General features: G+C 42.3%; 1 protein-coding gene across 2 annotated transcripts in view; it reads right to left on the bottom strand.

Annotated features, from left to right (window-relative positions):
* Nucleotides 1-27,387, bottom strand: part of LOC311159691 (A-type potassium channel modulatory protein KCNIP1) — a gene marked incomplete at both ends in the record, with an annotated part of 280,379 nt that overhangs the window by 162,797 nt on the left and 90,195 nt on the right. The window contains one exon of one of the 2 annotated variants that reach the window (XM_084215898.1): nucleotides 12,761-12,821. The exons of the other annotated variant lie outside the window; for it this stretch is intronic. Coding sequence (XP_084072024.1) covers nucleotides 12,761-12,821 — 61 coding nt within the window. Of the gene's footprint in view, nucleotides 1-12,760; nucleotides 12,822-27,387 lie in introns of those variants that run through there. 2 annotated transcript variants of the gene reach the window in all.

The following is a 27,387-nucleotide window of genomic DNA, read 5'->3' as shown; positions in this document are numbered from 1 at the left end:
CCTGTGGAGGCCGCTTGAGAGGAAGCTCTTAAGCAAAGTGCACTTCTACTCAGAGCCCGAGGCACACTCCGCCCGTTGTTACAAAAGCCTCTCCCTTGCTTCCAACACCTATTGTGTCAACAACTTGGAAAAATCAGGTGCATGGGGCCCCTTCACCCTCCCTGGGCACCAGAGGTTTTCTGTTGCTCACAATGCCAATCTCTACCCGAGCTGGCTGCCAAGGAGGCGCTTGCGCCGATGCAGCCACAGCCGAGCTGCCGGGCGAGACAATCCAACGCTCCCAGCGCACACGGAGCCTGCGCTGCCGCTCCTCTAAGTAGGTTACTGGCACCAAGGGGAGCAAGAGCTTGAGAATTAACCTACGTTAATCTGCTCGCTGCCCTCCTGTATCACCGAAGTGTGCAACTCCAGAATAAATGGGAAGGGACTCCCTGGAGAGAGCAGTCAGTGCTGGCAGCAAAGCCAGCCCCAAAATTTCCAGGCTGAATTAAGCTCGGCAAGATTTGTTAAATTCCTACACATGGCTTCAAACTTTCTTCCTGGACTCAGAGGATGCTGTAGGATGCAGGGTAACATTTTTCTAATAGCTGCTTAAGTTTAAAAACTGAGGCTTAGCTAAAATAAGACATGTAGCAGATTGAGATGTTTGAATTGAGAATCCTAGATATGTTCCAGCTGGTGAGCAAGGAGATTTTGGGAGCTGGATTTACAAATCCACATGTCTATTTTATGAAGGTGCCTAATTAGAGTGCAGCAAAAATAAAGCTATCCAACTTATGTACAGTGTTTTCTTGCATTGCCATGTGTCTGCAGGTTTAGCACTCAAGACTGTTAACTAGTAAATCCCTTCTGTAATGTGATCATTAGAGTGAACATCAACAGGAGCCAGTAACTCAAGTGATTTTCCTTATATTTGTGAGCAGTTTCATTCTGTAAAGATCTCCTGTCACCATCCAATAAACATCTCTAAGATGGTAGCAGGAAGAAGGTGAAAACTTATCCCTGGTTTTGAGACTGGATTTATTTTCAGGAATTTAAATCTCTACTCCTGTTCCTCTAAATTCTCTTTAATTCTGCAAATATCTTACTTAAGCTTTAGAGTCTTTGCTTCAAAGCTATACAAGCCTGCAGAGACTCCAGGCATGTGCACTCAGCTGTGTGCTCCAGAACTGTGTGTCCCAGAAATGCATAATCAAACAGTAGGAAAAACATTTCACTCCATTTTTTGGAATGTCTGTAATTATAGGAAGGAATATTAGAATATTAGAAAATAGAAGCAGGAAAGAGATCATTTTGGCAGTGTCTCCGCATTTACGTGGACCATGAAATGTACATCAGGTCAAGGCTCTCTTACTAGTACAAGAAACATTCAGTTAACAAATGTGTAGTTCTCTGGGAACCAGGCTTAGAAACCACCCTAATATTATCTTAGTTCGAATTTAAGTCATATTCTGCTGTCTTTTCCAACACAGAAACTAACACCTCTGTCTCTCTGAGTTGCTCTCTCCCCACTGCAGGTACCTTCACACCACCCTTCACAGGAGAGAATGGATTAAAATACAAAATGTTATTTACTGAAAGATCAGACTCAAAATCAGGGAAACAGGAGCAAAATAGAAAATTTACATTACTTTGCCCTTAACAATTGTCACTTTTTTTGATGTAACCTCAACCTGATGAAGGAAGGGCAACTTGCCATCAGCCAGAATAAAGGACACATTTCAAAGTGCACATAAAGATTTGAGCAATTACTGCTGACATCGGTTCACTCTTTACAAACTCTTATTGTAAACACTGCACAGACTCCTCAGGAAGGTGATGCTTATTTCCATGCACACACAGCCCAGCCTAGCTCTGCGGGGTTTCAGCTTTCTCTGCCCGCTCTGGCACCAGAGTGGACACACTCAAACATTTCCATTTGTGGATGATCACAAATGTTGGAGCCCTACGACCACTGTCTACAACCATTACTGATCTCAAAACACCCCTAGTTGTGGTCTCTGTGCTGTCTGACGCTGCAAAGCAGCACTCACAACATGAATAATGGTGCCTTGGCTGTGCCCTCCCACTCTCCTAAACCTCACATGATTGGGACCCAACTCATAGTGCTTACAAAACACAACAAAACTGAATCACAACAGGCAGGCCAGTGACAAGCAACTAACTTAGGCAAAACTCTACATCTCTTAACAGCTATCACACAGAAAAGGACAGCAAGCTGATGAGGATGCTCAAAGGCACTAATGCGGCTGGGCAGCATCATGTCCTCGACCTGCAGACTGGCAAATACAGAGCAGCAGGTGCTGTGAAGATGCAGACCCAGCACTTGCACCAAGTCACAGGAAAAGCACAGATGAAATCCCATCTCCTGCAGCATCGTTCCCACCTCATCCTGCCTGTGCCGTTCAATTTACAAGGAAATTAAAGCTCCTTAAACAGATTGCTCTATATTCATGGCTAACAGGACAGAAATTTTAAGTAAACTAATGTGATTTGTGTGGGCATCTGCAAGGAAGCATTGCTTCGTGGGAACAGGGAGAGTATCAAAGGTGCACTCAATTGTTTCTTGTTATTCAGGAATTCAGTAGGATTTGAAACTTTCTTGCAGGTGGAAAACACTACTATACATATATGTCCCTTGCATTTATTTATATTTGTTTAACTATTTTAAACTATTGTTTCCACACAGAATTCAGGCATATTAACTGAAAATACAGGGTCCGATCCTACATTATACTGATATTTAGGGCACTGATCTCCAAATGGGAGCATGTCCCTCCAAAAGAGGACAGATGCTGACAAAGGGGAGCAGCAAAGCTGTGCCTGCGCTTTGCGGCCCTGCAGCCCATGAGCTTGGCCTCGGCTCTGCCACACCCCAGCAGCTTCCAACAACTGGCAGCCTGGTTTTGATCCAAATGGAGGTTAAGAACTTTAACCAGGTCATTCCCCCCATCGGTAATTTCTAGGCAACAACTCATAAGGGGACAGTTTTGCTAAACACAAACAATGGAGAGAGCCATAACAAGATTCATTCTAAGTCTAAGCATTTCCAGAGTTTCCAAAATATCTCACAAATTCCACGGGGCAAATAAAAGCTTCAGGTTTGAATCAAACTTTTAGTCTAACAACTGATAGGCTTTGTAGGTTTTACAAACCAATAGTATGCACAACGTGAGAATGCATTTGCTTGAACAGATGCAGCCCCACGTTCACCCTGCACAGCATTCACCTGGCTGTGATTGGGCTGTGAGTGACACTCAGAATGACACAGTGGTCTCTCCTTGCATTGCTGAGCAGCCACAGCAACCAGCACCTGAGGAAAGTGCACCCAGCATGCTCTTCTCCTGCACTACATGAACTTTTGAACTGCAAGTACTTCATCTCCATCAATAATAAGGACAGAGGAAACAGAAAAGACAGTATCATCTGCAAGAAATGCAAATGTAGTCATAAAAAGTGCTATAGCTGATGGCATTGCCCAGAAAATACCTGACTAGAAAATTCCCTGCTTTTTACTTCATACTTTCCTGGAGTGCTGCAGTGAGCCAGGGCAGCCCAGTGCTCAATCAAAGAGGTGATTAGAAATGATGGAGCTCAGCTGTAATGTCCTTAACTCCTGCCAAGCAGAGGATGCCAAATTGCTAATGTAAATAGCCCCTTCTGATGACTTAAAGCCCTGGAAATGAAAGGCATTTTCCTGAAAGCTCAGTCTCTGGTTGAATTTTTGTCCCAGTACCAAACCTGCTCTGCATGCAGGTCCAACTGCTATGTAAGCAATCAGGAAAGGACCTTTTGGGATCAGATTTCCTTTGCAGAACTGCACGTGCTTGCCTTTACCCATTGTGAAGTATATACAAATGACCACCCTGGCAGAATTTTCCTCATGCCCTACTGTAGCTGTCTCCCCGGCTGTCTGTGGCTAATTCTGTATGCACAAGACTGCAGATGAGACCTTCTGTCAGCTCCCATGTTAAAATATTAGCTAAATCAAAAGCCATGTTACAGGGATTCAGCTCCACACAAGGACATGCCTTCAGTTCCTGGGGTGCCAGTATCACAGTTCAGGGTCATGTTTGACACTCCCAACGAAGTATGTAAACCAGTGTGCCAATTCAATTACACTGGCTTATTAGGATTAGCAGGCAACAATCCTCTCTGCACTGACACAAAAGTTTCCTGCTTCCCAATTCTAATTTCCATGTACTGCTCCCAGTTCAAATGCCAACATGGTCAACAAGTCCTTTGAACTGTGTGGATTAGGAATGCAAAGGCGTGCTGATGCTCCCCACTGCACCACAAAGTTCACCTGCATGGGATGAAACAGTTTCCCTAAAGGAAATTGACCTTTCCTGCAGATGTTTGCTGGCTCCCAACATTTTGCAGCTGGAGAGCTAACAGCATCATCCTTTACATAGCTATGTGTACCCCACAGTGAGCAACCCTCAGTTCATGCAGTTTGATGTGCTAAACAGAGGCCTTGCCTGAGGTTTCAGCTGATTATCAAAAAATCTATGGGGTTGATGTGCAGAATCACTCACTAGAATAGAGCAGCCTGGGAAGACATACCTGGGAGCTTGGCCCTGAGCTGTGGGCAGCAAAGTTACAATAGTTGTCAAAACATTTGAGCTGTGCTTCTGAAACCATGCTGTAGCTAGGTAAATGTTGTGAACGTGGCTTGTTTCATCCATTTTTTTTTTTGCATATAAATTTGACAGGCAGAAACATGTATTTTGTCAGAGCACTAAAAGCCCCTGATGTTCAGCACTGATCTCTGGCAGGCTATAATTTGGCTCCTCTCTCCCAGTAACACTCTCCTGTTCCACTAAGGAGCCCTCAGTAAAGCAATGCCATGGTCTCACGGGTTTCCTAGAAACCTGCCTCCAGCAGCACTACATATATCCTCACAGCCTTGTTCTCCCTTAGCTGTTCTCAGCCACAGTATAAAATGTCCTATGCCTACAGACTGTAGCTGTGGCCATCTACAGAAATTTTGGGCATTTCCCAACCAGCCACCCACAGAGCAAGTTTGGGAGAGAAGGGTTTTTATGGAGCAAAAGAAAAGCAAACACTGGTGTGTGTGAAGAGCTGTGGTTGTTAAATATGTCAAGAAAGTAATGTTTGGATTGAGGAAAGCCAAACAGATGTAGTAGAGCTGTGCCAGGAAAGGATGATTCTGTTACCCTTTTTGTGTCTTCCTTAAAACATCCTGGAACCAGAGCCAGGCCAGTTCCCCTCCTGCTCCTACCTGCTCACCCTCGGCCTGCCTGCAAGCACCAGCTCAGCCCCCCAGGCAACTCTGCTGCCCCACGCCTGCCTGCTAGCACAGTCCTGCCTTGCCTCCTCCAGACCCACATCCTGCCCATGAACCTCTAATCAACTGTACTGTGCTTTGTTCAAACTCTTCAAAGCCTCTCTGCACTGAGCAGTGCTGGCAGAAGTAAGGTAGACACGAACTGATCACAATCTGTATCCTTTTCAGTCTGGACAGACATCACCACAGCCAAAAACACAGACTGGCAACATCTGGACACAGCTGCCTTCAGTTTTGACTTGCCTATTTTGAAAACATGGATGCAGTTCGCACTTCTAAAAATTTTTTGTCAAGTACAATCCATCTTATAATAAGAGTTACTCCCCCTACCTCTGGCATCTCAAATGAATAAAAGGAGAAAAATTAAATACCTTGCCTGGGATCTCAAATATATTTTGGTTAAAAATTCTGCTGTGCTACCATACAGCTGTTACCTGCATTTCCTAGTTGGTACACAAGGCCATTGGGCCCCTTCCTGCAGGGATGGTAGGAGGTGCCTAGAGCACTCTACACCTGCTGGAAAATGCCTCTCAGAGAAATGCAAAAGCTTCTTACCTTATAAATAGCCATAGTATGAGCAGCGATAGGACACAGAGACCCTGAGCAGATACTCAAGCTTTCTGCATCTCTGTGCCATGACATTCTCTGGGTAATGCTTTTGAATAAGAAACAAAACATTTAACATAATCACACAGATCTGTCACCTACTGCAAGAAAGTCACAGTCACACTTACACATTCACATCTAAAACTACAACAAATCACATTCCAATTTATTTAGTTTGGCAAGTTTCAGGGAATAATTATAACTAATAACAATTTTGAATAATGAAACATTTCAGCTAAAAAAAATTTCCATATTTGAAAAATGTGTAAATCTTCAGTCTTTTTAACAAAGCCTAAATAAATATGAAAATAAAGTATTTGAGCAGGTGTTTGTAAGTGGAGAAATAAAACATTTTTATTTTCCTCTCACATTTGACTAAAATCAGAATGACTTGATAACTTGCCTTTGTTCACCTTACCCTGTTTTTTATTTCAATTTTTTCTTCAAAAGATTTGTACAACCCTTACTGACTCTCGTTTCGATATGTGGTGACATTAACAACTGTAAAGCTAGGAATTACTCAAAACTTCTGCAATGTATTAAGTTTTAAGCTTTTCACATCTACAGCATTAAATATTTTCAGTTGCAAAAAAACCAACTGCTTCCTAGTGCCCATTCCAAACATCAAATATCCAGTAATGCACACTGGAAGACGTAGTAATGACAAAGGCTGGAATATTGCCAAGGCTGAAAGTTAAAAGGTAGAATGTATTTTCTGATTTACTCTTTTGAATTAGTGTGGAAAAGATGAAACTTCAAAGCAGTGGCCTGCAGAGCTGGAGTCTCTGATCCCCTCTTTTCTTTGCGGTGGGATTTCATGGCTCTGCATGGACATGCTGCATGCACAGAGGCACACAGTACCCATGCCCATGGGCAGGAAATCAGCACACATGTATGCTAATGTAACATAGAACACTCTGTAGTGAACTTTCCTCCATCCATTTTATTTTATTCCAAACCTCCAAGCTGTGTCTGACTGCAGCATTTCAGACAAGAGCTGTATGCCTGTGGGAAGCAATCGGGGGCACACATAGCTTATTTTCATTTTATCATTGCTATCTACTTCCAAGACCAACTATTTGAAATCACTCTGCCACACTGCCAGGAATCACTTGAAGGCAAAGGAAGAAATTTAGAGCTAGCAACTGCATGGGAGCTAAAGAAATTTTGGCTGAGAGATGGAGAAGTGGGGAATGGAAGTAGTCACAAGTCCGTAAGACCTCTAACCCCACACTCAGGTGAACTCTGGTTGGTAGGACTCAGGGAAGCCGGATGCAAACAGCTCCCTCACCTCTGAGCCACCCATCATAGGTGCATCAGCCCCATGGCCAGGAAGTTTGGCTGCTGTGACACTGAGCAGCCTCCTACACACCTCTCTGCACTTCAGAGAAACCAAAATGCTTTATGCAAAGAGGCGTGTTCTGACAAGCACTTATTGGTCGCTACAATTTTTCCAAATTGTTTCTGATTTGAATGCTTACATCAAACAGTTTTGTTACCGACTGCTGTTCTGTACACTCTCTACGAAGGTAATTCCCTCGAAAAATCTGCCTGTCAAATTCTCAGTTTTCACTGCAGGCAGACAACCGTGGACTTGACCGGCCAGGCTGTATCAGATGACAATCAGACAAGACTAGGGAGAGAAACTGAAGTGTCAGTGCCAAATATTGTCTCTTAGGCACAGCCAGGAGAAACCAAGTCAGCCATTTCTTCCATTCTCTCAAGCACCTGCTCAGGTCCCAAATCAGGGGGAACAATACTGTCCTTGTTCTAGAAAGAAAACAGGTGAGCACTAATCTTCTCTCTATTCGGAAAATACCAAGAGCACAGTCTGAGTCTTTAGAACACTTGTATTTGTTCACAATAGTGGCAAGCTGTCAAATTTCTTTGAGGAACAGAAAGAAAGTAGAGAAGGGGAGCTTTCAAAGCTTTTCTTTTGGAACAGGATGTACTGGGCAAAGTAAATAACGAGGCAGCTTCCCTGCTAAAATCTATCATCTCCATTCCATGTCTGTACTAAGGCTGAAAAGGGCCTGCTTCTTGAAACAGTACTGAATCACTTTTTCAGCTTTTGAGCAGAGAAGCAGGTTGTTCTAGCACAGGCAACTGAAAGGGGACTGTCATGACCCAACAACCTTAGGAGCTTGGGGCAATCTGATGTTCTTCTGAAGATTGCAAAGTGAAGTAGAATTGGTTACCTGGTAAGTAAACCACTTGAAAATACAGCTGGTCAGGCACAAAATCTGATAATTATGGACAACAAGCCATTTCAAAATAAAGCCTAAAAATTACTCACTATAAAAATCACACAACTGACATTTTAAGCAAAGTGAATTTCTGATGTTAGCTCTAGCAAAATGAAAAAACTGTGCCAGACTCCTCTTGCTAATTTAGGTTTGGGTGGTCTTTGATCAAAACATGGTTACTCACATTTAAGAGAGTCAGATTATCAGCTGAAAATGGTGCTCATTGCTGCTGCTGTCAGGATCAGAGCCCGTAGCTCTAATCCAAACAAGATTCAGGTATTGAGAAATATTCAAGTTATATTTCACTTTCACTGGGGGAGGTAGGGGTGAGTGCATATTTACAGAAAAAAGCAAAAGAACTCAGAGGTGCAGAAAGCAGTCAAAACTAGAAATTCCCCCTGCTTTAGCAATCTGCTAATTCAAATGTTTCCATGGCAAATACAGAAATGGCTGAATGTAGCCACAAATTTGGTCACGATTGGATGCGGGCTGGAAAAACATAAAAAAATCTCTATTTCTGCATCTAATTGAAATCAGAGATGCATTTGTGTGTGCAGTATCTGCTGTGCTGGCCCTCTGCTTTTTAGTGCTGTTGTTTTGATGGGGGTTTTTCGGCTCATTTATTGATTTATTGCTTATTGATTTATTGCTTATTGCTTCCATTTATTGCAGGAGAATATACAAGCAGCTAGATAGTCTCAAGTCCATCTCAACCATCTGTCTAAGCACTAACTACCAGTGTACTAGAGGACCAAACAGTCCGCTTTGTTGGCATTTGGTTCACAATGAGCTTTGAATTTACTTCCCGATCCCAATACCTGAAGTTCTTGTATCTTTAGGGTTTTTAAAGTGACAGTAATCCCAGAACCAGAGGGTAAATAAGGTCGGATGGGACCTCCAGTTCCCTCTTTAAGGCAGGGTTAACTACAGCTCAGGACTGTATTCACTTGGATTTTGAGTACCTTCAAGCTTGGAGACTCCACAGTCTCCCTGTGATGTCTCTTCCAGTGTTCAGTGACCCTCATAGTAATTTTTTCCCCCCGTAATGCTTAAGTGGAATTTCTTTTATTTCAGTTTGTGCCCCTTGGCCCTTGGCCAGCCCCTGGGCACCAGGGAGAAGAACCTGGCTCCATCACCTCTGCTCCCCCCTCTCTCAGGTATTCATACACCCTGATTAAGACTTCCCTGGTCTTCTCTGCTGCAGACTGGACAATCCCAGCTCTCTCAATCTCTCCCCTGTATGTCAAATGCTCCAATTGCTTCATATTTGTCATGGTCCCTCAGTAAACTCAGCTTAGTACGTTCTCATCTCTCCCGTCATGGGGAGTCCAGCACCAGACACAGCACTGTAAATGTCTCACTAGTGGAAGAGCATCACCTCCCTCAGTCTACTGGAGAAGTTTGCCCAGCACAGCCCAGCAGACCACCAGCCACCCTTGCTGCTGGCTGACTGTCAGTTTGTCCCCAGGACCTCAGCCAGGCTTCACAGGCAACCCAGGAATGCTGGTCTGACATACAAGTGAAGTGAAGTGGTAGAAAGAGGTATTGTCTTTCAGTAGGTCAACTCAGAATGCTGGAAAAGAAAGACAAGAATCCCAACAGGAAACAATTCCTAATGAAATGTACAAATAATTGGTGGAACTGTCCTGAGCCACTCCCAAAGTGAACAGCACAATCTCAAAGACTGTCTGCGGACACTTCAGTGAACAGGGAAAGCTTCTGCAGCTTTACTGATAGGATTGCAAGTCTAAGAAGCAAAAATCTTTATCTTGCAGGACTGGCATGTGGGTCCCAACCTACCGACACAAAATGCCCATTTATATTGGATTAAGTTTTTACATTTGAGCCAAACGAATTATGTCTTCCTGTACCAACGCACAATGCTGTCCTCTCCCAGATACAAGGTCTCATGCTTGATGGACCACTGCTCTCCGCTTGACAATTTCTGTGTCACTCCTGCCTTTATTGATTCAGGCTCCCCATCTTCACCAGAACAAGCAAGTTAATCTTGTATTCTTGAACAGTGCTAGTATGTCCTTTCCAGCCTTTCTGCTCACAGCTGGAATAACCAAACCAGCCCTCCATCCCACTGCCAACACCCCAGGCCCAGCCACAAGCAGGACATGAGGGTGAGCAGCACAGGCAGAGCTGTGTCACCTGCTGAAGCTGGAAGGATTCAGCATAGGCCACTTGCACCCACTCTGCCCTGACCCACCATGGGCTTCCTGGTATTAACTGGTCTCTGGAACTGCCTCACTTTAGACATGACCTGTTTATTTTCTTGAATAAATGCCTGGTTTTTGCTTTTACTTTATTACAACAGAGAATCAGAGCTTCAGACACTGGTGTGAACTGTTCTTCTTGGAGGAGCACAAACTTGCCAGCATGAGAAACATTTGCAGAGGTGTGGATCTAGCCCTGTTACAACTATCTCTCCAGGCCCTTGTTTTACCTACTACATGAGGTCCTGAAATATTCAGATAAACACATAATAGATAAACATAATAATTAATAAATAATAATGTGATAATCTTATAATAAAATAAACACTTTACTCAATGAAAGATAAACTTAGCAATAGCCAGTGGAGCACCCAGGCACCACTAGCCAGCTGCCCTCTGGCAGAGAAGCCCCCACATCAAGCTGCACCAACAGCTATGCAGCAAACACTGGGACAAATGATCCTTTCTCTCTGCGCAACACTTCGGCAAGCACAGCCAGAGTGCTGGGGCCAGTTTTGGACTCCCCAGACCAAGACAGACTTGAATATGGTGGAGCATGGTCTGGTAGAGGCCACCAGGATGGTTGAGGGTTGGAGGAGATGCCAAGGGAACATGTAGGCAGCACCAAAGAGCTGTCCATCATATTGGGGTGATTGACAGACAAAGAACAATTTCAGATTGTATTCAAGCCCAGCATTAGTGTTTCACTGCTCATAAGGTGAAGTGCTAACAGTCCATGTAAAACACACCAGCAAACCACACAGATCAGAGGATAGAGGATATAACTCTGAGCCAAGAGGATATAACTCTGGGAACACAGGTTTTGATAAACATAGCTGAACAGCTACTGTGCCAGCAGGCATCAGCAAGAGTGAATTCCATTGTAAAGGTTAAAATGTGTGACCATATCCTGGATTTTTACTTCAGGTGACCTCCAACAAAAAGCAATGGCTTCCATCCACTAGAGCACAGAGCCAATCACAAGACAATAAAGTCACAGAAAATGGATACGTTCAGCCACAAATTATCTACATTTAGTGGAAATCAGCTCCCAGGTTCCTTGCAAGTGGACAAGACACCCTGTGGTGTCACAGCAACCACCATGCCCAGCACATCCTGTTCTGTACTGCAGTGCCTAAGCACAAGTTTCCCAGCTTCAGGTGTAACTCAGTGCTTAGACACTTACACAGCTATTCTTACATTTTAAGTAATATACACGTCCCAGACAACTGCACAATTATGGAGGCATTACAGTAACACAGAAAGCTGAACTGTAAACTATGTACACACACTCCAACGTAAAATGTTACTTTACAGCTATCAGGAACACAGACTCACAAACTTGCCACAAAAATATCTCATAGCCCTTGCCCACTTCTCTTTTGCATCATTAATTTGTGTCCAGTATTTCTTAAGACAGTTTCCAACTTAAATTGCAAGAAAATCCATACTAACCTGCAGTTCAAAAGCATATATATGAACTGAGCAACAGATCCAGTGGAAATAGAGATGTCCCTAGAAAGAGACTCTAAAATGCAGAGGTTCAGGAGGGAATATTTCTAAATAGCCCAAATATTGCTAAAGGTATAGAGTTTTTCCTTTTGTTTTCTAAAAAATACTCATTCTGTAAGGTCTGGATGTGCCCCTGACAGTGCTTTCAACTTTCTGCTCAGCAACACCCTGGAATCTTCAAATTAATCCTGATGAAAATAGAGCAAACCTCAAGCAAATACTATACAAACCAGACCTCCTGAAAAATCAGCATTTACAGGCAATATTTCTGGATTTAAGAATTAAAATCCCTGAAACTGCTGTTTAATTTCTCATTTTTATGAGCTCCTGCTTCTCTCTTTTACAAAAACATCCTAATTTTTTTCCCTCTTGCTAATCTTTATAAAACACACATCATTAGTATTGCATGCTTGGTGCTGGATTCCTGAATATGCAAACACTAACTCTAACAATACTTCCTGAGACAGAAACCCAAAGGTATTGGGAAGAATTTGCTGTATATCTACATTTTATTCCGTCTCCAAAGGGTTTATACAGCATGGGATTTGGAAATAAACAGGTCTCTTCTAAAAGTGCTCTGCATATGATGCCACTGAGCTTCTCCTCCTCATATATGCCTGCATTAAGGATTACAGTATTTCAGATTATTTTCAACCCCCAAGCCCTTCCACAGCGATTTCCTCATGCCCACATGTTTTCTCCACCACCTAGCATTCCAATCTCCTCTGCAAATTACCCCTCACAAAAACATTGCCAGGTTACTTGCAAGTGGCACATGTACATTTTCTCCTCCCTTCCCCATGCAAATATCTCCCACAGCAAATAAACTAAAGGGACAGGAAAAGCATAGCAGGAGGTCTTACCTTTTGATGGTCTTCTTTGTTTCGTTTGTAGAGAAGAGAATGTACCCATGACAGCACCCATTGCAAAAGCTACTCGTGAGTATTTGGGGAGAATTTATTTTGGCTAGGATTTTTTTTTATTCCTATTACCCCCCCCCCCCCCTCCACTGACAGTGAACAAAATCTATGTGAAATGCCCCCAAGAACAAAACAAAACAGAGAAACACCAGACAAGAAAGAAAAGAAGGAAGGAGGAGGGAAAAAGCAAAGCACTGCAGCTCGGCATTCAGCAAGCGTTAAGCTTTGAGGGTTTTTTTTAAGTCAACACACATGCACTGACTCACAGCCAGCTGCACTGTTATTATTCAAAACAGCTCCCCATCAAAATTTAAATGCTAGGTAGATTCCCTCAGACCAGAGCTGGCAGCAGATGCATCAAAATATTTACTGGAGCACAGCCACATAAACACACAGGCTAATTCTTCCTCCCGTTCCCTTATGGCTCCAACCAGCAGCCTGTAGGTCTAGCATGAGAGTATCAGCGCAGCTCTTCCAGTGAATACTAAACTGGAGTCCTGTAGACACGCTGAGGATCTCGAGGGAAACCGAGGCTTTGGGCTGGATACCAACTCAGAATGAAGAGAAATCTTCTGAGTGGGAAGCAATAGTGAGCAAGGCATCAAAGCCCCAGCTGCACAGGCTGTGTGCTCCTGCTAATTAAAAGTCTGACAGAAAGGTAGAAAGCAGCAATCTCCAACAGTCTTCTCGAGCAGAAAAGTCAGAGAAAAATTACTAAGTGCAAAGGGGGGAAATCGAAAATTTCACCACAATCCTTATTCTTCATATCTTTTCTCAAACATGAGAAAGACATGCAAGCAAAATAACATATTTTTCTGCCAAGTATATATGTGCACATCCTTTTCAAGGATATTAAAACAAAAAGCTGTTGAAACAAAACTCTACAAACATCGAGTGACTATTAGGAGATAGAGCAATTCCCAGCATTTTTTTCAGTTCTGTCATATTTCAAAAAATCAGCTAGACATCTAGTTATGTTTTCTCAGAAAGTGAAATGGCAAGTGCTTAGGCACAGAAGGTGTTAAATACACTGAGCCAGGTCTCAAAACCCAAATTAATTTGCTTCTTGCACATGGTGACTGAGATTAGGGCAGCATTTGTGCAAATATTGTATTTTTCAGAAGAAATTCAGCACAGAACAAACCATGCCATCTCAACAAGTTTTCTTAGCTTTCCTCTAACTTTGCAGTAGATTCCCTCAGATGCAGATCCCAGCTTACCAAATGTTGGTGTCCCTGGAGGTACAACCCTGCCTTACCTGCTGTTCACCTGCTGCCAGCATCTAGGTATATTTGCATCCTTAGTGTATACAAACAAAGAGCTTCCCCTTAGTTTCTAGTTGCAGAAGACATTGCACAAAATAATTTAATTTTTATTGTTTCATAACTCAAAACACATCAATTGAACTTTTTGTGAGAAATGCCTGGGGGAAGGTACTGTTGAAATACCCAAGTCCTGAGATGAAACACATCAGTTCGCAGGGAATTGCCCAAGACTGGGGGTACACAGGGGCCTTTGTCATAGTGGGAGGACCCTGTCCTAGTTTGTGCTACTTTCCCTGCCTCCCATCCAGTCCCTACTCCTTCCCCCAGGCTGGCCACAGCTGAGATCCTACTGCCCTTGCTTCTCCAGTCATCCAGTTCCCAGTGGGGGTCTCTCAGACTACACTGATCTGCACCAGGCACTGAACAGCTGTCTAAGATTCTTAAACTTTTTAACAACTCAAATATTTGTATTTATTTTATTTGCATTTACAGAACAAAATATTACATAGGCTACAGTGTACATGTGGAAAAAACCTGTTCTTGGGACTTGTGCATTCAACAAAGGCTGGAGGGTGACCAGAGGCTACAGCCAATGTCTCCAGGATGTCAAAACCGGAATCTTCAATCTAGACAAACTGTCACTAGCAGAAGTCAAGTGTTGCCAAGGTGTAAGGCCCCAAACAATTCCACTGATGAGGTTTTTAAAAGGGTTTATGGTTGTTTATATATGCTGAGTTAGACGCACAGCAGAAGTACTGACAAGATATTCTCAAGAAATCAAAACAACAAAAAGAACTTTACTGGTAACTTCAGAAAATTGAGGAACTTTGGCAAAAGGCTTACTGCAACATCCAATCAATACAAAACACTTCTCAAAGAATTAACTGGGCCAGTTCAACTTAGCAAACTTCAAGCCCATTTGATTCTAAATTCTAAATTAAAAATTACATTAATTGCCAAGAAGAGGGAATTAGGAGAAAGAGAGAAAGACAGAAGAGATATAGAAAAAGACATCTATAGCTACCAGCTCCTGGGTTCCAGTGGTGTTCCAACAGAAATTCCAAGAGGAGGTAGGGTCAAGATGTATGAGTGCTTCATGCCCTGTGACTTTAAAATACCCCTTGGCCCTTCCCCCAGGTGGGGCTTCTGGTCATTTGGCCCCTCGGGAGCTGTGTTAGGGGCTCCAGGGGTTGGGTGTGAGGCATTGCATCCAGTGTGCCAGGATTGGCAGCCACTGCCAGGGTGGGATGTATAGGGCAGGGCACTGCCTCACTCAGTACAGCAGGGATGTACTGAGGCTCTGTCTGTAAACCTGCCTGCAGTAAATTCAGAGTTTGGTTCTGACACAAAGGTGCACCTGTCTTGGTTTGAAAAGACAGGTGTCTGCTAAGGAAGGCAGGAGCCTCTATTGAAATGGAAAATGTAAGCCCCCTGCCTCCAAATTATTTTAATGTCAAAATTAAGGGGCTCTCAGGCAAAAATATGGGAGAGGGAATAACAGTTCTTTAGTAGGAAAAATAAAAATTAAAAAAAAAATGCAGTAATACAAAACAACACTGACAGAGTCAGAATAAGACCTCACACTTTGTGGGTCAGGGCGCTGGCAGCAGCGCCATTCCATGGTAGCTCAGCCCTCCTGCAGTGCCAGCTGTGGTTCTGGTGGAGTAGAGATCCTGCACAAGGTAGGAGTTTTCCTCTGGAGCTCCAGGGGTGCTGGACATGGGCCTGCTCTCCCTCTGGGAATGCAGCAGAGAAGAAAGCTGCTCCTCTGGGAATGCAGTGGAAAAAGGCTGCTGCGGTGTTCCCAGGTCAGATTGTATCCAGGTAGGAATCCTTGGTTCCTCCCCTGGGCAGAGCATCTCCCAATGGGATGATGTAATTTTTATCAGCCATGCAGTGACACTCACTGGCCCATTAACAGAAGATATCTCCCCAGATGGAGGACTGGCTGTGGAAGAGATACAGAAAATGGCCCCACCCGGTTTAAGAGCTGCCCCATTAAACGCAGATAACTGCTGCCCACCTCTAACAGATGGCAATAGAATACACACCCCTGGCCACATCTTGCATTTGCAGCCTAAGACAGCATCTCAGTACCTTACCATCAGTCTAGCGGATTGCCTGGCAGTATTTTGCTTTGTCGTTATTGTGAATTGAACTACGCTACATCTGTGCAGGATGGAGCAGACTTTGCTGCAGAGTGGACATAAACAGGCTTTGAAGTTCAGATGTGGCCCCTGCCCTTAATAGCCAACCAAAACCAGATTGTACCTGGTACCTCGCCATAGCTACAGCAATTCCACACAAAAGCAAACTTAGGAAGGGCAGTTGTTTATTAGTATCTATGCAAACAATCATGGGAAATTCCATCATCCCTGTGGAAACCACAAGGTCTGTGACACTTCTGCCAGCAGTCAGTACACTAAAGTCATTCACCAAATTAAAACAAAAACTAAATTGTAGCATAAAGCTCACCACTATAGCATACATACACAAGTAATGTAAACTAAGTGGGATTGGGAACAACTGAGAACGTAGTATAATAGTGTGATCTATAAATTGAAACTTCTTCCCATGAGACCCATGGGACAAAATAAGGTTTGTTCTACACTGGGTTTCACAAAGAGAAATAATTTCAGGTAGCTCCCAAGCTGTTAAATTCATTGACATTTCCACTAAATGTTTTCAAGACTTCTGAAATCCTGAAATCTTAATGGGAGCCTAATTCAACCTTCCTCTGACTACAGGAAAACCGCATTCTTCTTGGGGAAAAAATCTGTTTCTTAAGCCAGTTTTTATCTAGATTCAGCTACATTCCTACATGGCAGAACTATGCAGAGCTTCAAAGATATGACGTGAAAAATATACTGTTAAGACCCTCAAAAACCTTGACAAATCTAGAGGTTTCTGCACTTTGCAGACACTCACCTCTTTTGGAGAATAACTGCAGATTCTCTGTAAGATGAGTCCCTCAGCAATACAAGTGAGTATTTCCATCCGTAACTCCATCTTAACTTCATTTTTGTGAGAGAATTCACATTAAGGTTACAGCAGATGAAGAATGCTTCCAATAAAAGGGATATATGCTATTCCTCTCCTGCTAGCTGGTGGACTGAATTACTACTGTTACAATTATATAACAACTTTTATCTTGCTGCTGAAGTGCTCCCCTAATCACATTATTGGTGGCAGATATTTTCAAATTCTGTTCAATACACCAATCCTCTGGAGTTAATAACTAATTAAAAATTCTCCATTTCAAGTACACTCCATGTACCAATGGAAGGGTGGAGACAGCTCTGAGACACATTGTTACACTACTTCCACTTCTGGCAATGCACTAATGTGCGAAATAACCCCAACTAAAGCAAACTCAACTGCATATATTCAGATCAGAATATCTGCACTACTTTTAATTTACTCATTTGAGGGTAAATGCTTCAAGACTGAACATCAACTTTTTGTAATACATCACAGCTGTGAGTTTCAGACCAGGCTGGACAGGGCTTGGAGCAACCTGTCTAGTGAAAGGTGTCCCAGCCCCTGACAGGGGGTAGGAACAAGATGATCTTTGAGGTCCCTTCCAATCCAAACCTTCTGTCGAATACGATTCTGTGAGTTGAACAAGCCATGCTTATCTCTCAGGCACGGAAGTGCTGACAGGGAAGCAGCCTCCCTGCTGTGCCACCAGGGCCAAACCCTCAGCTGCAGGCAGGAGCAGCTCACCACACACTTCAGGGAGCCCTGCCAATTTCACATACACACAGAGGTCAGTCAAATGTTCCCACACTTTGTGCACAGTCCCCAGACAGATATATACGGACAAAAGGAAAAAAATTCGTCTCTTGTCCATTGAGCACTTTTCACACATGCAGAAAGTGTATTGGCTTTTTGCTGTTTCCCTCACCTCTATTGGCATCCAGAATGTATTTCCAGGAGTCCAAGAAGTTGAGCCATACTTAGATTAGTGTAAGTAGTATGCAAGTTCTGTTACAGGAGACTCATTTTGACCCACAGACTGCATGGACACCAAGACAGGGCATTTCTCTTCTTTGGGCAAACCAGATTTCTACCTCAGCAATCACAGGGTTCCCAGCTGCTGTCTGACCTGTTTGGATTTCTTGCAGGGGAGTCAGTGTTTTACTTGTATACTGGAAAATGGATGCTTGATTTACATTCCATGGATCCCTCCTCAGTAAAACCCTGCTGCTGACCCGCACTGAGTGGGAATTTTTTCATCTTTGAAGAGGAGCAGAGTGTCACTGGAGTGCCTCTCAGTGAAAGAAAAGCTACACAAACCACTGCCATACTATGGAGCCCACATTAACCACCTAGACAATTACAGACTGGCAGTTTCTGCATAAAGCTAATAAATAACTTCTGAGAAGTTACATGCAGATCAGTAAACTCCAGTCAGCTCTTGGTTTTTTTCAGATTTCCCTCCAGCTGGCTTCTACAGCAGACTTATTCCTTGGTTTAGATTTCATTCTTGCCAAAGCAGCAACAGCAAAAAATTTAATAGCCAATTTATATGAAACAAATCCTCTGCAATCCTCTCTCATTAAGACTGTCAACAAGATTTCATTAATCCAGTGGGAAAAGCCCTTGAATACAGCAGCCCTGAGGAACTTACAGGATTCAGGTTGGCTCAGAAGTGGGCAGAGGGCTCTGCAGGGCTCCAGGGTAGAGAAGCACCTACCACTGCCTTTACCCTCTCCAATTTACAGAAGCCCCTGCATGCAGCAACCCACCCCCCAGCACAGCCATATATTGCAAGCAAGTTTGTGTATGAATGGAGGCATAGAGAGACAGGAGATGCCAGGTTTCAGCTAAAGCTGCAAACCCTAACTTGACAAACACTGAACGGCATTATCCATGAAGACGTTTCCCTCTATGACATTCAGACTAAGGTACCATTTCAAAATCTAAAATACATACTATTTTCTCTTTAATGAGTCTGAATTAGAAAGACTAATATTGCCCTGACCTTTCACATGAAAAAATAAAAAACCCTCCAAATGCACAGAACAACACCAGAGAGAAAAAAAATGGGAAGAAGATTCACTGCTTCTGATCTTTGTGGAGTTAGTGGCTTCACTTCTGCAAGATACAGAAGTAAAAACACACAAATAAAGTTATTTCTCCCTGCTGTAGGTATTTTAAATCCAAGACTTACCTGACCTCTTACAATAAATCATCTACTGGAGTGCGCTGACCTTTCTCAGCTCCCTTCTATGGGCCTGGCAATCTAAACAAAACAGTGTCCTCCAATAACTAGGAATTGTTGCCAATGACTTGGGAAGAGATGAAAAAAGTAGAAGTAAAAAGAAAAGAAATCCCTGTTGCACCAGGATCAGCCCTACTCTACCAGGCTAAATTCTGAGGAAAGTCACAACGACAATTTCATAAATTACTGAAATTTGAAAAAGCGTTACGCAAAAATTAAGCATATTCTCTATTTTTTTAGGCAAAAATCTTTAAAATTCACTCTAAATATACATTATAGTATACTTACTGGGGAACTAAGTTATTTCCTGAGCTTCCTGATTATTTTTCTCCTTGCTGCCATTTACCTGAAGACTCAGATTCCAAATTGAAATTTAGATTCTGCTTTGTCACATACTTAAGATGCACTGAAACACATGTAGAGCCATTGTTCTAGAAACTGGATATAGAGGAACACATCTATACATCCAGCTGCAGGGTCACCCTCGTAAGCATGGCACAACTGCTCACAGTTCCAGACAGTGAACACAGGTTAGCTCACATGGCTGCGTGTTCCCAGCGCTGCCCAACATCCACACAGGAAGTCAGCTCCCAGCCCAAAAGGCCAGAAGGAGCTGTCTTCAAGCTTCAGTTGAAGTTTAATCTGGCTAGCCAGGGTCTGAACAATGAACAGATCCCAGAGGCACTTTTTCCAGCACTGAGCTGATATCAAAGAATGCTTGTGCCAGGGCTAAGCCTGACTTATGCTGGAATTCTCCATTTGAAGTAAGAGCCAAGTCGAGAGCGGCTTTGCCACTCATCTCTGATTCACAAGTCAGCTTCATGGAATAGATATTATAAAGGTACAACTTGATTCATTTTGCAGCAGCAGGAAAAAAAAAAGAAAATGAAAAGTATTCCCAATAATTTCATTTCTTTTTACCTTGGCAAATACACAAACCTTTCTATTAGTAAATCCATGCTTCTTAGAGAACTGATGCACTCTAAATATACAACGCCAGGACTTGTATTCTGATTGTTGTAGAGTCACTCAAAAGCAATTTCTACATTGTTTCTTTATTATAAATACTTATTACAATTATTTTTCATACCTTCCTGTCACAGACAAAAAAGCTGTGCCTAGCATTTAAATTACAGCATTCAGCAACCTTGTTTATGCAAATTGATACTTAATATATGAGCAAGGCATGGATTAGCATAAATATTCACACATAAAAATGACTGGTCCAGACAGCAGCAAAGGAGATCAGTGGCAGCATATACATTGGAAATTGTTCCACCAGTATACCCAATCCAACAGTAGTAACATTTTTAAAGGAATGTCATACATAAAATATACTGTGCCATGTCATAGGTAAACCTGAGAAGGCACTTGCTGCTCTGGTGGCAAGCAGCATATCCTTCCACTGGATGACTAAATGAAGTTACAGAGATTCATGGCCTACAAGAATAGAGGACTAACTACTGCTGAGAAAAGCTGTTTTCCACAAAGAGTTTATATGCCCTGACTGTGCAAGATGCTCAACACAGCTCAGAAGCTGGAAATGGTAGGGGTCCAGCTCTAGAAAACAACCTCCATAAGCAAGCAAACTATTACAAGTAGCAAACTTGAAAATTTTACATAAATTCTATTTATGAATAAATACTCTGTATTTCACATGCACCAATACCAAATCTTTCCTTCTTCACTAATAAGCATCCAAATATCTGACACTAGCTTTATCTTGGGTTTAATCTAGAGGATGAAGTCTAATGGTACCTCATGTCCATATTGCCAGTGTTCACTGTGACTCAGCTGAGTGACCTGCACCGTGTCCAGGCTCAGACAACAATGGAACTGGAATTCAACAGGTTCCAAAGGAGCTGAAGGAAGGAACACCAGCCGAGCTGTAGGGCATCACATGGGGTGATGAGCAATATAAAGAAAATAACTGAGAGGTTTGTAACAGCCAGGCTTTGCCTTTAGTCTCACAATCAGCTTTGCCCACAAATGTAAGAACATGTGAAATACTGAATTAGGGTGCAGAGGGTAAGCATACACACAGTCAAAGTCAATTCTTACTTTTTTTCCTAAATTAATTGATCCTTGGCCCATTTGAAGTTTCACTTCACCACAGTTGTCTTCCTGGAACACTGGGAGGCATCACAGGCTCATTACATTTTGGCTGACCTTGAGTGAGCAAAATTTCACCCAGTATTTCCTCTATTCCTTGTGGCAGGTTTCTATCAAGGTGGTGTCTGACCTCCACCTTGCTAGGTGAGCATGAGCATTGAGGCTGAGAACTCATCAAATCAGAGAAATGTCTCCTGGTTTTGTCAATAAATTGCTTCTTGAAGTCCTGCTGAATTTTTCAGTGATCTCTTGTTCCTTCAGTGCCTGAAAAAATTTCAAGCTTTTAAACTTTTTCTTCAGTATTTTCTCCCTTCAGTTTGTCTTTGCAGCTTTCTCCTAGACTGTCCTCAGTCTTGCTTTTTGATCTTTTGATTCTTTTTGTAATTGCATCTGACATGCCTTCACTCATCCAAACCTTCCCAAAGGTCTTTTGGGAGGCTGAATTTGAAAGATTGCCAGGCAGAAACACATCACTTTCCAGTGAATACAGTCTTGACCAGCAGTAAAGCTGTAACAGCTCATATTTTCCAGCCTTATGCATATGTAAATAAATATTCACTCTCACTTTCTGTTTAATGATGGTGACTCCAAAGAATTCAAAGAGTTATTTTGGGTCTAATATTTTCTAATTTATTCCCTTGGGAGGTGGAAAGACTTGAACTAGATGTCCTATCACAGCTTCACTATTTTGAGATAGATAATATGCGGCTTCAGAGGTACCACAGTTGTTCACTGTAATTAATACTTCCTTTTCATTTTTCTGCCATTAATATAACTTTCCCACTGCCTAGTTAAGTGCTGTAGCCTGTATTTATTCTATCACTGATGAGTTATTGAAAAAACCACTACAGCAGACATAACATGTCTTTTTTACAGCATTAGAACTTACTGCTGAATTCCAAAGTATTTGTATTTGTTCATTATGAGTTAAAGGCCTTTCCAGGTCCAGGAATGCTGGGATTAACACATCCCATAGAGCAGCATCGCTACTGCACAAGGGCTGTTAACTTTGCTTACATGTTTTTAAAGTTGTTTCTTGCTTTCTCTACAACTTACCTTTCAGTAAAGCAGCCCTCTCTTAGGTTACTACTCATCTCACTTATCCAGCCCAAGCTGAAAGTCTGAGCAAGCAAATCACAGACATGACCTTGCTTTCTTCACTGCACAAATGACAACAACAAAGCCTGCCATGTTTACAGAAAACAAGCTCACATTTATCTCTGTGATAATCTGTCATAAAGTAAGAAACACTTCAGCTAACATCATGATACTATTCTGCTAGACTAGACAGGTTGTCTCTTCTATGCTTTTGTCTTTATGGCATCAGCTTTCAGCCAGGTAACAATCCCTTTAGCTTATTAAATTTTGACAGATGTAAAAAAACAGATCAGCTTCTTGGGGACCCAGCTGTACCAGAAGTTCAGGTGAGGAGGGTGAGCAGCCATCATCAGAAGCACACAGCCAGCAGGCCCTTGACTTCTGAGACCCATGGATCATGCTTTAGGTTCAGTCCTGTGGGAGCATTTTGTACAAAACTCCTATTAAGGTGAGATACTTAGGACTCTGGACATCAGTTTGCTTTTTACCATTTCATCTCAAGGTCCTAACCTTTTAATCTATTTTCAGAGGGTAAAGACAGGTCCAAGATGTCACTTTCATAGTAAAAGACCTACTAAAAGGAAGACAGGAGCAGTCACTGCATATGGCAAATACTAACAGAAACCCTTGTGCTGGTGGCATAAGGATTCAACACAAACATGCACACTAGGACTGTACCAGCCAGCCTTCCTGAGGTTGCTGGATCCCACTTGCATCTTCTCAGGCATGATTAGGCAGCAAGCCGCCTAGACCTGCATTTTCAATGATGCATCATGACCCCAACATTCATCAGGAGTCTTACTTATAGAATCCAGTTGAAAGCTCCTGAAAAGCAAATCTGAAGGTGTTCACTCACATAAAACAGTCATAAATATTTCAAGCTAGTAGAAGTTGAGGAATAACAAAGCCTAATACTGGTGCAGTGCGGCTCTGGCACATTATCAACCTCTAAAACAAGGAAAGCTGCATATCCATCCATCAAGTAATCACTGAATTATCTCTTAAATAAAAAAAATCAGACAATCAGACCTACAGAAAATTTTGTCTCCCGGAGTAACTGCTAACAGATCATCTTCAGGGCTTGCAAAACAAGGTAGAAGCAAACTGCAAAGCCAACAGGCTATGACTAACAACTAACTAATTGCATTTCAGAGCAAAGCCTAAGCAAAGAAATCTGGAAATTCATCAGTTCAGAATGCTGGTAGCTGTAAAAAAGTGGGCAATGCAAATTTTATCCCTTATTCACATTAGAGACTTTGGACAGTACAGTTGGCTTGAGTGTAGGGCATAGTTTTGTGGGTGAAATATCAACAGAAACCACCTCGCAGTCTTAACCAAGGACTTTGAAATGTGCTGTGTCTTCCTTGCTGAAATTACTGCATCTCATTCTTCTCAGGAGAGCAGAATTCATCAGTAAAACATGCGACTTTGTCCCAGCTAATGCTGGGACATTTCTCAAAGTCAGTCATATTTGCAAACAGTTTGTGGATTTAGCTAGCGTTACCACAAATTTCACCCAAGATACTGCAATATGTCACTAATGTCCTATTAATAAATATCCTGACATAGTTACTTTCTTTCATTTTTTAAATTTAGTCCATGCTGGTACAAGGTAAGTACCGCGCACTTACAGAAACAGTGGGAACAGCACAGGATATTGCTGAGTCTGATACAGTCTCAGAATAACTCTCGATAGAAATCAAAACACTTTAGAACCAGAATGACAATGACAAAAGCTACAGCATTTATATTTGATATAGTAGCTCAGCACAAAATTCTGGAGAACTCACACGACTTAGCCCACAGCCCAGCTGCAAACAGTAGCCACAGCACTACTAAAGACATTTGTGTCCTTCATCCCTTCTCCCTGAATTCTCCTCTCCTTTTTGGCCATGGGTATTCCTGCAGCAAGGCTCTACAAGGCACTGCCCAGCTGCAGTGGCCTAACATGAGTGCACTGCACAAGGATGGCCTTGGGCCCTGGTACAGCTGGAATATTAGTTTTATGCACCTTCTTCTCTGTAATTACCAATGTGTCAGCTCAAAATTTCATGGCAGAATTTCAACTCATTTTTAGTTCTGTGGAAGAAGATTGTGACTTTTAAAAAGTTCACTTGGTATCAAAACAGCCTAGAAAGATCAAACGTAATTAAAATCTTCTTGTGGTTATCAGAAGTTTAATCACCAGCAGCCAGTGAAGGAAGCTGCAAATAACACCTTCACTGCCAACAGAGAAAACAACTCAGCTGCTCCTGGCACATAGAGCTGGCCCTGGGTTTGATAATGTCTGTACTTTTACAAGTTACTTTTTATGGCTGTAAGATTGTGGAGATATCACCAGCTGCCCAAAAGCACAAGAAACAAACTATGTCTAACTTCTAACATTTATTTATGTATTTCTAGAGAATTTCTCATCAGGTGTTTATGCTCAAAACAAAGTTTTCAACTTGCATAGAAATTACTACAACTGATGCTGCTCTAGATGGGTTTTCAACCAGCCGGCAACAGACTTACCTTACCTGTTACACGGGCATGACCTATCTCTCTAGCTCCTCTTTAGTAGTAAAGATTGAAAGGTGACTGCATGGGCCTCATTGTTTTCAAGTTATGTAGAAACATTTCTAGTAAAGTAGTGGCTCAATAAAGACAGAAATAAAACATTTGTTATGCTTTTTCCGCTTGTAAAAAGAAAGGAAAACAGGAGCAGTCATTGCAGGGTGTAGGCTTCAGTGGACAAAAAACAAGCTTCATGCGCAGTACATGAACAAAGCATGTCAGACTGTACAACCCAACCATTATAAAATACAGGTTTCATTTCCCCCTCCACCCTTGATTTTATGTGAGCTTGTAGAGCATAAGTACTGCTTTGTGGTATCAGTTAATGACTTGCTCAGAAAAGGGTATTTTCAGGAACAGCTCCCAGAATTACAGCGGCTTCTTCATGGTTGTAACACATAGAAATAGAGTACTTAAACTGCACTGAGACACCCAGTGACAGCATTTCTAATTCCAAGCTTTCTATCTCCAAGTTTCTATCTCCTCTCTCTTCAGTGTTACATGTGATAACCTTCCTTCAGAAAGAGTTTTTTTTTCCTAGAATGAAACACCTCTTAGTAGATACTCCTCTTTTCTCATGGTCACTGAAAACTCAAATTCTCTCTCTTCAGCGGGGTTCCAATGCCTTCCAATTTAATACCACCGGCAAATTTCATTAATGTCCTGTATAACACATCTTCCCAATCAGCAACAAACCTGAATTAAGCCCTGCAATTGATTCTGGCAGCTCTCCACCATGCCACCCCATCTTCCCATGTCATTGGGCCCCCTTTGTGTCACATCTTTCAGCCAGCCAGCCACAGGACCATGGTCCTACTTTAGGCCAACTGTGACTTTTCATGGAAATCTGAATGAGGAAATATCAACTGGATTATTACAATCAAAATGTATCACATCAGATGCATTCTCTTCATCCACTGAAGCATTTACAATAATAAATGAGTAAAAATCAATTGGTCAAGACCAATTGGCCAGTTGGTCAAGACCTATTTATAGATAAAACCTGAGACAGAGCACTGGAGAGAATGTTAAAGAGGTGTCTGAAGAGAGGAAGTATTTTTTAAAAATGAAGTGCAATCCAGCTAAACTACTTCAACAGCAATCGCATAATCAGCTATGCTAGACTAATTATTATTTAAAATAAAGAAACAAGAGGGAGACAAATGTTTTTAGTCAGCCACTATGTGAAGACTCAGGGTGGATCTGGGGAAACTATTCCTCTGGTTCAAGCAGTGGGCATGGCAGCCAGTGCAGAGGCTACTGAACAGGCTTTGGTGATGGAAAGTCCAGAGCAAGTAACCTCCCAATTCATTACTTGCACGCAAATCCAGTATTTGGAACCTCTTGTCAATGTCTAGAAAAATCACCAGCTGACCCTGAGCACCCCATTTAATATCTTCAGGGCTCATTTTCATCCCAGCTGTTTTGCATGTCCCAGGTTGTGATGTTTAATGATGCCTTGTTGTGTGCAACACGCAGACTCTGAGCACATCAGGCAAACAAGGGATACACGCAGTGAGTAAAGCCAGCTCAGGCCTGGCCCAGCACAAACGCACCAAACTGAGGTCTGACAATTCAGCTGCATTTGCACACCGTGCACCAAGCACCATTTCTGCTAGAAACCTGGAGCCCTAAGATCTCTTACCTGAGCTGCACTGATGGCAGAGCACAGACCAGAAGTGATGCCAGAAGCAATGTGGCCCCAGGGAACCCCAGGGAGCCCAAGCTCTTCATTGAGAGAAGAGCTTTGAGAAGAAGAGCTCTTCTTTGAGTGGGCTTCACCTATTCTCATGATGCTGCAGTAGATTTCCAACAAATGCACCATTACCACAAGTGTTAAGAGACTTACAGCAGCTCCTTATGATGATCCACATTTCACAAACAACCTAAATTGTTTAACAGAAAATTTCCAAAACATGGGAATTCCCATAATATGATCTCAGATTACCAAAGCAGCAGTACTGTTGAGGCTCCAAGCTCAAAGACACTGCAAAGGGAAACTTACTTTTGCCCCATACAGAAAGCCTTACTAACTCTGAACTCCTTCAAGTTCTGCATTGCCCTATTGTGCAACAAGTGGTTAATAAATGTTATTTTACAATTATCCCTGCTTATTTTGAAGACTTAAAAAAAAGCACATTTTGCTCTAATGCGTTCTGTTTCCATTAAAGCTAGCACTTTTGGAAAGTGCTAGAAGTACTGAATAGCAAACATCACACAATATCTAAAGATAAGTAGTATCCGGGCTGTTAAAATATGCTAACAAATATTTTGCATCAATTTCCACCGAAGCTTGACTTCAGTTTTGAAAT

Source organism: Fringilla coelebs, assembly GCF_963513975.1.
Source record: "Fringilla coelebs genome assembly, chromosome: 15".
Lineage (NCBI taxonomy): Eukaryota > Metazoa > Chordata > Aves > Passeriformes > Fringillidae > Fringilla > Fringilla coelebs.
Note: the sequence above shows the minus strand (reverse complement) of the source record. Positions and strands in the feature narration are given on the sequence as shown.